Source organism: Theobroma cacao, chromosome 4 (genome assembly GCF_053813885.1).
Source record: "Theobroma cacao isolate CCN51 chromosome 4, ASM5381388v1, whole genome shotgun sequence".
Taxonomy (NCBI): domain Eukaryota; kingdom Viridiplantae; phylum Streptophyta; class Magnoliopsida; order Malvales; family Malvaceae; genus Theobroma; species Theobroma cacao.
In genome coordinates this window covers 19,153,503-19,168,395 of record NC_142642.1, presented here as the reverse complement: position 1 = coordinate 19,168,395, position 14,893 = coordinate 19,153,503, and the positions used below count along the sequence as shown (strand labels likewise).

General features: G+C 33.9%; 2 protein-coding genes and 1 long non-coding RNA gene across 4 annotated transcripts; 2 read left to right on the top strand and 1 right to left on the bottom strand.

Annotated features, from left to right (window-relative positions):
- Positions 1-19: 19 nt before the first annotated feature.
- Positions 20-2,640, bottom strand: LOC148763144 (uncharacterized). 2 transcript variants are annotated; one of them, XR_016025870.1, is made up of 3 exons: positions 1,988-2,640; positions 1,733-1,837; positions 20-252 (listed from the first exon to the last, which is right to left on the bottom strand). It is a non-coding gene; the product is annotated as an uncharacterized LOC148763144 (long non-coding RNA). The 2 variants fall into 2 exon arrangements; XR_016025869.1 differs by having other exon boundaries at positions 1,733-1,832.
- Positions 2,641-4,574: 1,934 nt separating this feature from the next.
- Positions 4,575-7,561, top strand: LOC18601365 (putative prolyl 4-hydroxylase 7). The gene is made up of 7 exons (XM_007032288.3): positions 4,575-4,903; positions 4,998-5,055; positions 5,154-5,258; positions 6,145-6,202; positions 6,296-6,471; positions 6,615-6,675; positions 7,095-7,561. The coding sequence occupies exons 1-7, from the start codon at positions 4,746-4,748 to the stop codon at positions 7,400-7,402; spliced, it is 924 nt and encodes a 307-aa protein (XP_007032350.2). The 5' UTR covers positions 4,575-4,745; the 3' UTR covers positions 7,403-7,561.
- A 750-nt stretch (positions 7,562-8,311) lies between these two features.
- On the top strand, positions 8,312-10,083 carry TDF1 (Duplicated homeodomain-like superfamily protein). The gene is made up of 3 exons (XM_088805544.1): positions 8,312-8,444; positions 8,542-8,671; positions 9,240-10,083. The coding sequence occupies exons 1-3, from the start codon at positions 8,312-8,314 to the stop codon at positions 10,081-10,083; spliced, it is 1,107 nt and encodes a 368-aa protein (XP_088661670.1).
- Positions 10,084-14,893: the final 4,810 nt, after the last annotated feature.

Here is a 14,893-nt window from a genome sequence, read left to right as displayed (position 1 = left end):
TACTAAATTGAATCATAAATATAAAAATCAATACAAACTTTTTCCTTTTATTCGTAAGTATATGCATTAAAATCTATAATCTCCAAATTAATGCTTATATAAAAATTTAGAATTCGTTTACAACTTAATAAATAATATGCCACGACTTGACCTTTAACAGCGGAGCGACTCGGCATAAAATGCTAGGAGATGTCTTTACTTATTCACGATGGACCGAACGCGTCACTGACTACACGCTAAGCTGATTCCTATCTGCAAAAGGAGAAATAAAGGGGTGTGAGTCTCATAGACTCAGTGATAATCATCGACTTAGCGAGTAGGGCGTAGATGGGAAAACAAGCAAACGACATATCAGTTGAATATAAAAATGCAAAATTATAAAAGCAATTCGTTTCAAATGAGGGTTTGTGCCTTATATAGAAATCGAGAATTTCTTGTAAAGTATAAATAATTGAGGTAATAAAATTTTTCGCATCAAAATATATTAATAATCATTTTCGAATCAAATCAATAAAATTTAGCAAGCTTCCACGAAACCAAATAATATTTAAAATCATGCACAAATCATAACTCGCCCCATATGCGAGGAATTACAGATTCATTTCACAAATAAACAAATAGGGGAGCTGCGAAAAACCGTTTAATTCCATTTTCACCATGCAGAGAAATATAATTCATAATATTAAAACTTATTTCAACTCATATAAAACCATTACATTTTTGTCAAAAATAAACAACATGGCTTATGACTTTCTTAAAAACTTGGCTTGTGCCAAAATCATTCTCATACTCAGTTGTTAGGGATACCTTGGCCTGAGGCTATCCCAACTGAATTCGCCAAGGCTGTTAAAAAGTCATGTACGCATAAATCATGTTTTTATTTTGAAAACATAGCTGTTCCTTGACGTTGGCTGAGTTCACCCTCAAGTGGTGATTTGGCGTGAAGTGAACTCTAAAGTTATACTTCAGGAGTTACCCTACACGCCTCTCGTACTGAGGTAAGAATATACCTAGATTCTGTGCCCTTTAAAAAGGCTGGTCCACAGAACCCACCCATGCAGCAAGCTAAATCCACCATACAATAAAATTTGCAATAGCATGACATGGCAATTATTTTATTTTACAGCCTTTCAAGGCAAATCAACAGTTCATACATTTTCAACATATTTACCAATCCAGCCAATCATGCCCACATTATCATAAGCCATTCGATTCAAAATACAATTTATAACTCAACAAGTAGCAGTCTCCAATTACTCTTGAATTTCTTGGTTAAAATGAAATCACCTTTTAAAAGAATTCAAATTTGATCTTCAAGGGGATATTTTAAATCTTTCTCAAGATATCGATCCCCACATCACGTTAAAACTCTCTTTTCGTAAAATGTTCATTGTAAATATTTGCATGATATTTTGTATCAAAATAACATGGTAAATATGTAATAAATTTCGTGAATGCACACCACACAAACAATAAGGCACAATTTCCTTTGATGTAAATCTTTTCGAAAAGCTTGTTTCCCGGTTTAAAACACTTTACGTATAATATATATATATATATATATATATATATATATATATATATATTCCAAATGATTTCTAAAAATAACTTACACCCACAATTCCTTAAAATTCTATCAACGCATGCTTTTCATAAATTTTGCACTTCACGTAAAATATACGTACATGTATATATTTATATAAAATTTTTAAAATTAACACCCCCTACTCACCTCATAATAGTGAGATATTACTTCACTATTGATTCGTACGCGTACATAATTATTCCTATTTGTCGGTCACATACTTCGTTCGGCACGCCTCCACGACAAACTTTCCTAGCAACAATTTAAACTCAGTATACTTAATCACACATTTGTATAGGTAGCAACTTAATTAAAAATTTCTTAAGCAACTTGCATATTTTTCATCCAAAATATGCACAATATTAAACTACCCATAAACCTTAAAATATAACATTAACTTACCATTGGGTCCTCTTCATGGGCTTCTCCATTTTTCCTATTTGGGCTAAGCCCATTTATTTTTATTTCCTATTGGGCCATGCCCACTTATTTTCTATTTCTTTTCTTTTCTTTTTCTTTCTTTTTCTCTCTTCCATGTTTCTTCTTTTTTTTTTCTTTCCAGCTCGTCACTCCTTTCACCATCGTGGCTTCCTCTCTTCCTTTCCTCTCAAAATCGATCACCAAAAGCCTCGTTTTCTCACCCTTTTTGCTGACATTTTTTGCTCTAAAATCAGTAGATTTCCAACTCAAATTTCCAGCAACAAAACTTCTCAATTTTGGCAGCACAAAGTTGTCCAATTTTCCTATACAAACTACTAGCAAACAGCTCAAATTTTCAGCAATCAAAGTTGTCTTTCAATGACAGCAAAAATCTCCAAAAATTTCCAGCAACATAACCTCAAAATTTAGCAGCAAAAACCTTGAATTTTCAACACCCAAATCCCTCCAAAAAGCATCAAATTTTCTCTCTTAAAGTGCAACAAAAATCAGCTTCTTACCTCACAAATTTTCAGCTTTTTTCTTCCTCTAAAAATTATGACAAAAGCTCTTTTTTTCCTTCCTCTCTCACGATTCTTCTTTCCTTTCTTTTGCTCGGCTTTTGGTTCTTTCCTTTACTTTTCTTCTCCCACTCTCAACCGACTTTCTCTCCTTTTTCTCTTTTATCTCTTTTTCATTTCTTTCATCTCACATGGCCGACCCCACCATCATTTCTACATTCTTCTCTTTTGTTTTCTTTGCTTTTTTTTTTTTTGTCTTTCTTCACCACCATCATTTCTACATTCTTCTCTTTTGTTTTCTTTGCTTTTTTTTTTTTGTCTTTCTTCATTTCTTTCTTTTATTCTTGTGGCCGGCTCCCCCATTCCATCTTTATTCCTTTCTTTCGTTTTTGTCCTTATTTCATTCTTGACTCATGTGGCCACTCATGTACATATAAAAATATTGTTTGACTTTTCAACATCTGTTCTTCATTATTTTATCATCCATTTTATTTTCATTTTATTTTTATTTCTTCAAAATAATAAAATTTACATATTATGCCTTAACTTCATTATATTTAACACACCTCCCTCAATTTTTCATATTTTAAAATTAATTCTTCCGACATGTGTAAAAATTCTAATTTCCTTCTATCTTCCTTTTCTTATACGTGTATAATCAAAATATCGAGATCGCATTTCAACGCTGTGTCACCATAATATTTAAATATTTACTTACCCGCGTTAGCTAGATTTAATAAAATCACGCTGACATGATTATCGTCGTTTTCCTTCAAAATTTTTCTTTACTTCTTCTCCCCCACTTAAATTAGTCATATTCCATTTTTCATGACTAATTCCGACAACATATAAAATATTAATATTTTAATATTATTTTATTGAATAAAATATTATTTTATTTCAAAATTTTTCACTTGCCTTCTTTGGTCCCGAAACACATCATTACACTCAGTTTACTTCCGAATCATCCTTTAGCTTACTAATTCTTCTCTAATGAAAATATTATTATTTAATTATTATTTTTGCACGCGCGAAGCATTTTATTCTTGAACGTTCTTTTTATCATTTGTCGCTTTTTAGCACGTCAATTCACATCAAACGATCATTCGTTTGATCAATAAGGTCTTATTTGTGTCCAACGAGGGTGCGAGGTATTACATACCATGTAGAAAATATTCAAGATCTAAGCAAAGAACTAAACTGCTTGATAAAAAATAAAGAACTATACAAGGGGCTATTTATAATAGCCAACTAAACCTAAACTTACTTGGTGTACAAGTGAAGTAATTAGCAAATAAGGAAGTATTCTAATCCTATACTTTCTTAGAGTACAAGCAAGATAAAAAGAAAATAAGAAAATATTTTTTTCAAGATATTTTTCAAATTAATAATTATAACTCATGCTGGCAAACACAAAATTTAAAATTATTTATTCATTTGTTTTCTTTTAGTTTCCCAGAGATCAAATAGAAACCACTCACCTTTTGAGTAAGGCTTGAGCATTTAACCTAAATTGTAATTGAAACCGGGTTTACCAAGTGAAACTCTGAGTTCAATCCATTTTTGCAAGGAAACAGGGTTGACAAAACTAAAAAATAGAAAACAAAAAGAACAGAGATGCGAAAAGCCCAAAATGATCTTTATAATGGAATCAAAAGATAAATATAGATGTTTAACCATCTACACATCAGATTCATTGTATTAAGATTTCAATAAAATGATTGAACTAAATGCAAAAGTGACAAATATGAATCTATTTACTCTATTACATATATTTATATATTGTAGTAAAATACTAAACTAACCCTATCTAAACATCCAAATTGCCACATGTCACGTGTTAAATAGTAAGTAACTTGATTTTTAGAAAACAAATAAATAAATAAACAAATAGATATAGTGACCTTCGTTCTGGGTAGACAATCCATTGGCTGGAAAGTGGTAAACGCATCGTTTTAATTTTTGTTCTTTTTCTGCCAGGGAAGAAGCTTCCGGAACGTAACATTTGTCCCCTTGACTTTTCCAGGTTACAGCAAATAAAACCTTCCACAAAACCCATGGGCGCCCATTAATTTCCATCTTAAATCAAAAAGGGAGGAGGAATAAACCCCAAAGTAAAAGTCTTCCAAGTTCTCTCCTTTAAAATTTCTTCAATTCAAATAGACGAGGCTCTCTCTCTCTCTAATTCCATTACGGATTGGAGCCAAACAAGGAATTTTTTCATGGATTCTCGGTTTTTTCTTGGATTTTTTCTACTTATTTTCCTTCATTCCTCTTTCGCGTCGGCTGAGATTAATGGATCGCTGCTTAAAATGAAAAGGGGAACTTCTTCTGTTCTATTTGATCCATCTCGTGTAACTCAACTCTCATGGCACCCTAGGTAACTTTAATTTCTCCCTAACCATTTTTTATTTTTTTTCAGTTTAATTTAGTCAAGATTGTGAAATTTATGGGGGTTTTTTTTTTTTTTGCAGGGCTTTTATTTACAAAGGATTTTTATCGGCTGAGGAATGTGATCACCTTATTACTCTGGTAAGCAACAATTTTTTGTTTATTTTTTTCTTAATCTTTTGAAGAATTTTGATTTAATGATTTCATTTTTGAAAATATTGTGTTAATTATATTCTTAGGCTAAGGATAAGTTGGAGAAGTCAATGGTGGCAGATAATGAGTCAGGTCAAAGTTTAGAAAGCGAAGTTCGAACCAGCTCTGGCATGTTTCTTCAGAAAGCTCAGGTATAAATAAATTGCCTCTTTTTATTGTTTAGTTGAAATTCTGTTAAGGTAAGAGAGGAATGCTGTTAGTTTGTTTACCGTGTCCGCATTTGAATGTTGAACTTATGAGTAGAATTATTGAATTTAGAAGTAGAAGGAATGATCTCCCACCTGATTTCGTTTTCTATGTCTTTTGGCTAAATTGACTGTATGTAATTATATGCAATCAAATTTTATTTGTAGTTTCTGTAGAAAGGATGAAGTATCTGGGTTTACAGAATCATGTCATAATAACGGATTAGTATACTAAAGTGTTCCTTTTTTTCTTCCATGAGATACCATAAAATCAGTTCACAATGATTTGAGTATGCTCTGTATCTTTTTTCCTGATATTGACAGATTTGATCCTATTAACCAAAAGTTGTGGAGTACTTATGAGTTATGAACCACTTAATTGCAGAATTGCCAGGCATTCTTTATTGATGTTCTGTTGGAAGGTGTATTCAAAAATGTTTGTACAGAAAGCAGTTTTTCTGTATTCTTCATAAATAACAAATTTTTTGGGTGGTAGTTCGTGCAGATTATGCATTGTGTGATTGTGCTCTTCCCCTCATTATTCATTCAAACTTAATCTCAGGGTTCTATACCAAAACAATCTGTTTCCTCATCGAATGAATATCTGAAAAGCTGATTAGTTTGACTTAGTCAAATTTGGTTCTGGATGATACAAGCCTTTTCAAATCCCTGCCATAAAATTATGTGTTTCATTAAGTTAGTCCCTTGTTGACTTTATGCTTATGGTGATGTTAGGATTATTTTCATTTATGGACCCTATCTAGAAAGCATTGTATGTGCTGATTCTTGAACTTTAAAGACTTACATGGTGTCCATTGTTTCTCATGTGAAGGATGAAGTCATTGCTGATATTGAAGCCAGGATTGCTGCATGGACCTTCCTTCCAGTAGGTATATTTGTTACTGCTTGTTGCCATCCTATAATTTCTTATCCGTATGGAAGGATTTTTTTCTCATCTTCTTTGAATATGTTGTTGTAAACAGAGAATGGAGAGTCCATGCAAATACTACACTATGAGCAGGGTCAGAAGTATGAACCTCATTTTGATTATTTTCACGACAAGGCTAACCAAGAGCTGGGTGGTCACCGTATTGCCACTGTACTGATGTATTTGTCTGATGTTGAGAGTGGTGGGGAAACTGTCTTTCCAAATTCAGAGGTAAGGGGATTTGCCATGAATCCAATTTTCTAGTGGTCTTTGATTTTCTTTTATATGTGTTTTACTTTGATCCTGTTTTATCATTGTTACATTCCCATGGTCTTTGTTTGTTTAGTTCATCACTCATCATTTGTCTTCTGTAGGGAAAACTTGCTCAGCCCAAGGATGACAGTTGGTCAGCTTGTGCTAAAAATGGATATGCAGGTATTATCCTTTTGAGATTTTGGGTGAAAACCACTGTACTTTTATTACTTTCTCAGATTTAATATGCTAGATCTTATATAAACCTGTGCATGGAACTTTTTATTTCTTTATATTCTCAATAAGAGAATATCCATTATAGAGGGAACAAGTATACATCGAAAATTAGTTAATTAAAAGTGCATTTTGGTCTTGATCCTCTTGGACACAGCAGCGGAATTTTGACATGTGCAATATCTTAACGATATATATTCACACTTCTAGGACTGACAAGTAATCTGTCATTTCGATGAATTCTGTGGATATTACCACAAAACAGGCATATCAATTTTTCATTTAGTTGTTCTCTGACAAATTGTAGCATTAGAAATCCCACCATATAGTCTTTGGCATCTGACACAACTGTCTGCATATACCTGCAGTGAAACCCAGAAAAGGCGATGCATTACTGTTCTTCAGTCTTCATCCTGATGCGACTACAGATACAAACAGTTTGCACGGGAGTTGCCCAGTGATAAAGGGTGAGAAATGGTCTGGAACAAAGTGGATCCATGTCAGGTCATTTGATAAACTAGAGAGGCGCTCTGAAAATGGGGATTGCGTTGATGAAAGTGAGAACTGCCCTGTCTGGGCTAAGGCCGGTGAGTGTGAAAAGAACCCTACGTACATGGTGGGTTCTGAAGAGTCATACGGATTCTGTAGGAAGAGTTGTAAGGTGTGCTCCTCCTAGAAAGTTCTTTGGGGCCGCATCTGGGTTCTTTAAAGGGTGACGGTCAAACCCAGTTAATAGTTGTACAGACTGATATTTGAGTTATGCTCAATGGGCACACATTTTGTAGGACTCGAAAATCTTTTTATTGCGAAATGTCATATATTCAAGATTTTCCCACGTTGATTACTATCCGAATTTAAACAGAATGATTTAACTATTAGTTAGACTCCTTCCAATTTCTCTAATGAACATGCTAAGTGGCTGCCCTTTGAAGCCAAGCGACAGAAAATTGCAACATATTTGTATCCAAATAGACGAGTCATCATCAGTTAACTCGAATTGTCCACTGCTTAGACTCACCAAGCAAAAGGGTCTAATTTGATAAAAACTATAAATGTAGAAGTAGGTAATGCTAGTTTTTCATCTTGCAACTACATAAAACTTTGTGCAATATTATGATCCCTAAATTACCAATTTCTCAGTTTAATATGCTGATTTAAGTCACATCAGTTGTTTAAGTTTACTGGTCTTAAAACTTTCACACAAGGTTTTAATTGCATGATATATGAAATCCCAAAAGCCCAATTAATATTTTCAATAATATATTTGAGTTTTGAAAACTACAAAGATATTCAAAATTGATAATAAAATTTGGCTTACCACCAAAATTTTGAAATAGAAACCATAATTGGCAAAAATTACCTTCCAAGTGAACATTTATCATGAATACTTGGCAATGCTATAAGTTATATGTACAATCATGCAAAATTTGCTGTTTGGAATCGGGAGCCATTTGCATGCTTTTCTTGCCTCCTCTGATCACTTGTTTTTTCTTCTCTTAAATATAATCTCTCTCAAAGGTTCAAAATTGCATCACCATTACATAATAGTCACCTTGCTTTCAATACATCTCACCATTATCATTCAATGGGAAGACCTCCTTGCTGTGATAAATCCAACGTTAAGAGGGGTCTTTGGACTGCTGAGGAAGATGCCAGGATTCTTGCTTATGTTTCCAACTACGGAATTGGCAACTGGACTTTAGTTCCAAAGAAAGCAGGTTTCTTCTTCTTTCCATGCTTCAAAAATCCATGCCTGGGAGATTATTATTATAATAATGCATATATAACTTGATTTGCTCATGATTTTTTCTACAGGATTAAACAGATGTGGGAAAAGCTGCAGGCTTAGGTGGACCAATTACTTGAGGCCTGATCTTAAACATGAGAGCTTCACACCTCAAGAGGAAGAAGTCATAATCAATCTGCATAAACATATTGGCAGCAGGTTATCAACTTCTCTTGTTTTCTCATTATTTTTCTCTTTATATCTTTGAATCCTATTAATTTAAGCAAGTATTCCTATCTTTCTTGTTTTTCTCATGCCAGAAGTGATGGATTCCTAGCTCTAGTTTTGCTTAAAGTTTGTTTTTCAAGGATTTTAATTGTTCATAATGTGCTGACCACAATTTTGGAATAAGCCTTTCCTGAATAGATTTAAAACTGTTAGATTTGCTTTAACTTGTAGCACTGGCCATAAACTTCACCACTCCCACTCCTTTACTTTCCCAAGAAAATGTTTATGAGAGAAGAATAGAAACTTTTCGCTGTCAGGAATTTTTAGATTAAATGCTGAATTTTCTATTTGCCAGCATTTTACTATGTGACTGAGAAGCTGGGAGGCCTTTTTGTCATAAACAAACGAACTTCTTTCTGGATATACAACTGTCTCAAGTCTTAACAGCCTGTTATTTTCTGTTAATAATGCAAATTTAATGATTCCTCTCTCTCTCATACAAAAGGACAGAGAGAGAACAAAAACAAAAGGGGGCTCATCGCTTAATTTGATAGTGCAGATGGTCATTAATTGCAAAGCATCTTCCTGGAAGAACAGACAATGATGTGAAGAACTATTGGAACACTAAGCTGCGAAAGAAGCTTTCCAAGATGGGAATTGATCCTATAACTCATAAGCCAATTTCTCAGGTTCTTTCTGATTATGGAAACATCAACAGCCTCCCAAACACTGAAAATCTCTTTGGGTCCTTTGGCAAGAATTTTAGAAACACGTTAATGCCCAAGAATGAGCCATCTTCGATACCCATTGGGCTTCCAAATAACTGTATGGTCATGAAGCCAGTGATAGAGCAAGTCCAAGATAATTCATCTGCTGCAAATAACCTTTCATGGGACATTTTGGCTCAGGGTCAAGTCAACAACCGAGGATCTATCCAACCTAACTTCTTCAGTGAAGTTAACTCTTCTTGTTCATCTTCTTCGTCAACTGCTTTCTCGCAATTGAGTTCACCTCAATCCTCGTCTTTCCAGGCATCTCAGTCTGAAATTACACCAACATCTCCCTTCAATTGGAGTGATTTTCTCCTCAGTGACCCTCTCTTCCATGACAATTCTCAGCAAAAACAAGAGCACAAGTTCCCTGGACCAAGAAGATCCTCAACTATGACACAGAAAGAAATATCCCAGTTCAAAGCCAATGGTGGAAGTGACCATAGCTTTAACAGAATTGAACTTCAGGGATTTGGAGCATATGATTACAGCTCTTCCACAATGAATCAAGTTAACATAAAAACTGACGCTTCTTCATTGTCTGCAAGTTCTTTCGTTGATGCCATTTTGGATAGGGACAGTGAGATACGTTCGCAATTTCCTGAAATTTTAGATGGTTCTTTTGATTACTGAGTTATATTTTAAGGCACTGATTTTAACATATTTATCGAGAGTCTGTGAGAACTTGGTACTAAGTTTCTTCTAATAACTATGATACTCTGACTAATAATTTCTTTTTACTGTATTTGTGTTGAGCACATAATCTCCATGTGAGTTTGTGTTGTGATTTTAATGTTGTTTGCACCGATTGATCATGCATTAATGAGAACTGAAGCCATGCAGTAAGTAAGAACCTGTAAAACTGAAACAATTAGAACAATGAAGAAGAAGAAGAAGAAGAAGAAGAAGAAGAAGGCTACTGTGTAGAGTTTTGAACAAAAGAAAAACTCGAAACAAGAAAAAAACAGAGAAAACAGGCAGTGAGAGATGAAGAACCAGTATAGAGAAAAAGATATTTGTCGCTTGCTATTATTTAAGTATTTAACACAGTCGAATAATTAAAATATAAAAAAAAAGGACATGAGGCACATAACGCCTTTTGTCTTCTATTTAGTACCCTATTTAGCTTATTTTACAGTAATACAGTTCTATACTAAAGAACAAGACAGAAAATAAGGTGGCTTGCTATCGAGTCATGTGTAGCAAGGCACGAGTCTTCTTCAAATATGAATTCTTTTTGGCGCCAACGGAAACCTCAAGCCTGATTCCAACTTCAACACACCTCCTTGGGACCAACCTTGAACACTCCTAATTTTGAGCTCAGAAAAATAAAATTTTCTTTACTCAGACTCTTAGTATATTAGCAAGCTGCTAAACTGTGCTGCAATATTTCTATTTAATCTCACAATTTTTAATAGCCTCTCTTATAGCATGAAACTTAAACCGAATATGTTTGGTTTTTAATGTTGCACTAGGTTCTTGGCTATGACGATAACAGACAGGTTGTCAAGCCTCAGAACTGTCCCGTTTGATTGCTCAAACTAATCCTAAATCACAAGGAACTTTCCTCAACCACAAAGCGCGGTTTGTTGCACATGTAGCTGCAATGTACTTAGCTTCGGTTAAGGATTGTGCCACCACCTCTTGCTTCTTGGAGTTTCTGGTGAAAACTACACTTTCAAATGAAAAACAAAAACCTCCAATGCTTCAAGAGTCATCTAGGCAACATGGCTAATCACTGTCGCCCAATCACTATCACTATAGCATTGAAACGCTTTGTTCTTTTCTGTTTGCAGAATTTGAGACCATAACTTAAGGTCCCTTTGAGGTATCTAAGCCCCGCTTGGCTATTGTGAGATGAATTTCAGACGCTGCTTGCATATAGCTTGAAAGCACATTGTTAGTGTGCATAATGTTAGGCCTTGAAGCTGTCAGATTGTCATGGTTCTGAGGGTCCATGACTAGCACAAGGACCTAGACGAGTTTAGCTCGTTACACCTAAGCAAGTCTCTTACATTCATACATAAACTAAACAATCATATATAAAGCATTAAACATTCATTTCATATATCACATAAACTGTCTGAAGTCACCATTGCACCGTTATGGAATTTTGCCTCATAACGTGTGGAAACGCTCACATGCATATATTATAGTATTTCAAAACATAGTTTAGAAATCATCACTTAAACAAAAGTATGCACCTTGGTGCTAATCTGGACCTTTGGCCATGAAAGCATAATTCAGTAAAATATGAACAATGTCGTGAAAGGCTACAAATCCATAACATGTTCAACATCCATAACGTAAACATAAATAAAGATTGACTAGTCAATGAAACATGACTCGACCTTTAAGCTGCAAGTGATTGCTAGATCACCTACCAAAAAAAGGAAAAGATCACATCTTTGTGACACAAATGACTAGAGAGAGAGTTATCACTGATCTGCAACAAAAATATGAAAAACTAAAGTGTAAATCACAAAGATTGTATGAGTGAATAAAAGAAAGGGACAAGTAAAGGGTTTAGAGCTTTTACACAAATACAACCTTTGAATAACCATCCATGTGTGATTTTTTAAATGCTTATTTATAAACTTTGAAAATTAATATAATTCAAGCCTTTGTACTCATAGTAAACCCATTTGAATAAAATATCTAATTATCAAATTATTGGAAATAGATTTAAATCAAACTTTTGAATGTCTTTCAAAGCCTTTAGAAGTCGTATAAACCTTTGGAATAAAGCCTAAGTATAAAACCATTTAGAACACATCAAAAAGGGCTAACAATTTCATTTTATGCCTAATGTCTCGATACCTTCAAGGAAGTATCGAGACTCTTGGGTGAGGTCTTGATACCTCCTCTAAAGGTATCAAGACTTCTTCACAGAATGCTTTATAAGCAGTGATAGAAGTCATATCAACCAAATAACTCATCAAATCATGCTTTTAGCTTTACATACTAAAATAGTTTACAAATGGTGTATGCACTCACTTTTTTAAGAGCGTATCGAACCTTTTTTAAGCTTTGAACAAGTACTTGATTTCTCCAAAATCACAAGCGTTTTCTACCGTGCCTAACAACATTTAAACAAAGTATCAATAACATTCCTGGCATCATAAATCGTATTCTAACCAAACCTTGAGTATAAATCTTCAGCTAGACTTTGTCTATTCTCTATTTAAGTTAGTTATTTATATTCTAACCATAGTTTAGTCTCAAAAACATTTTTTTAAAGGCATTGGTGAGCCCACTATGTTGGAAAATGCTTGAAACCTAACATTAAGAGTTAAAAATCAAAACTTTAAGGATTTGATAGAACTTTTGGAGTAAAACCCATAAATTTAAATGTTGGAAAATCATATCCTTACCTCTAAAAATGTTGAAAAACAAGTTTAATGGCTGGAAATCAAGTTGTTCTTGAAATAAATGAATTTGAAGCTTGGAAGAAAGTTGAGAGAGTTGAGAGGATTTAGAGAAAGGTGGTTGGTGGTTGAGTATTCAAAAAACATGATTAGGTCTAGAAATTTGTGATGTATTTATAGTATGGAAGTAAAAAGACATGTTTAACCTTTTTTGTTTTAAGTCTGGTGCTAACGTGTAGATACTTTGAGCCTAAGTCTCGATACTTTTGAAAACAATTCTATTTTAGAAGGTTTTTTGACCTAACTTGTTGGTCCCAATTATATGTGCTAAAGGGTGGGTGAATAGCAAAAATCGACTCTTGACAAGATGAGGAACTAATTTCCAGAACAAAGAAAATAAAAACAGAGTAAATAATGCACAGCAATTTAGAGTGGTTTGGTCCAAGACCTACATCCACTAACTTGATTATCCAACCAAGGATTTTCCAAACAATTCCACTCAGAACCGGTGAAATTCACAAGCATTCACTAAGCTTTACAATGGCTTTTCAAGGCTTAGTCAAAACCTTTTACACTAGTTTTTCACAAGCTAAACTAAAACCTAAAGTGGTTTTTCTAAGGCTCAACCACAACCTACAATAATCAAGCTATCCCAAGCTTGAACAACCCCTTAGAGTGACTTCCTCACTCTAAGAATACAAGAAGAGTAGTAAAAGAAAGTACTTATGATCACTGGTTGATCTGATTGGTACAAGATTGAGTGCAAAATACAAATGCAAATAGTAGGCGTTTAAGTGCAGACAAGTGCAGTGAAGATTTTCTGGTTTTTCAACTCTCTATAACTCAAATCTCATTCAAGGCTTCTAAAAAACTTGTTTCTAATTATTAGAAGACCCTTTTATACTTGGAGATGCAACTCTGATGGTAGTTTGATAGTTTTATGTCCGTTGGAAATAGTTGATGATGAGTTCTAGCCGTTAATCTGTCTTGTAGTGCTCTGGTTCAATTTGCAAACAGAGAGTTCTTAGTCGACTGACTTGGTCGACTAAGTTGGTTTTGTTACAGGTTACAGATTCTAGGAAAGAGCACTTAGTCGACTGACTTGGTCGACTAAGTTGGTTCTGTTTCTCAAACTGTTTAGCCCGCCATTCCTCCAATTTGAAACTTGGTCAACCAATATTCTTCCTTATTTCACCAATAAGCTTCTTCCTTATCAGACAGTTACATCTTGTTATTTTTATCCCTCGTTTTCTTTTGATATACTCTTTGAAGAGTTAAATAATTAATTTCATATATTAATTTTCCTGCACACTCAAGTAAAGATATTAGACACAAATAAATGGAAATGTTTTATTATCATAAAAAACTAATGGAGCCAACAATCTCCCCATTTTTGATGATGACAAAACATTCTTTGATTAACAGCATAATTTTTTTTACTCTTTTTAGTTTTCTGTAGAAAATGAGAATTGCTCCCCCTAAGTATATGGTCCCTCTTAGTGTGTGCATATTTTGGTTACTTTATTCCAGCAAATTTTATTCTTGTCATATACAGAGAATGACATTGTACACTTAGATTATATATGTGTATATATATGTACAGAAATCTGGAATGATTTACAGCAATGGATGTTGATAGATTTTCATAAAGAATTCAGCAGAGTTCTGTCAACAACATGCAATCATCAGATTTTATCTATTCCCTTCATGATTCAATTGACATTCTATACACAGTATCTATATCTATTTATAAACAAAAGTTATTCTCAATGCCATATTGAAAATCATTTATTAGCGTGTAAATCAATCTCAGTATAGCATCAGCAAATTTTGTTCATGACAGTAAAAATACCAGGATAGCAAAATATCACCAGACTTCAATTTGTAGTTGTTAAACAACATAGGCATATCAACATTCACATTTCACACACAACCGTATAAACAACAGAATTAAACTTAAGTGTTCAAGTGCCACCATGGCACAAATAGCAGTTCATCAAAAAATATTTCGAAATTGCCCTTGGACTATTTTGCTTCCTATATCTTATTTTCTAAGTTCCTGCTCCTAGTTCTGC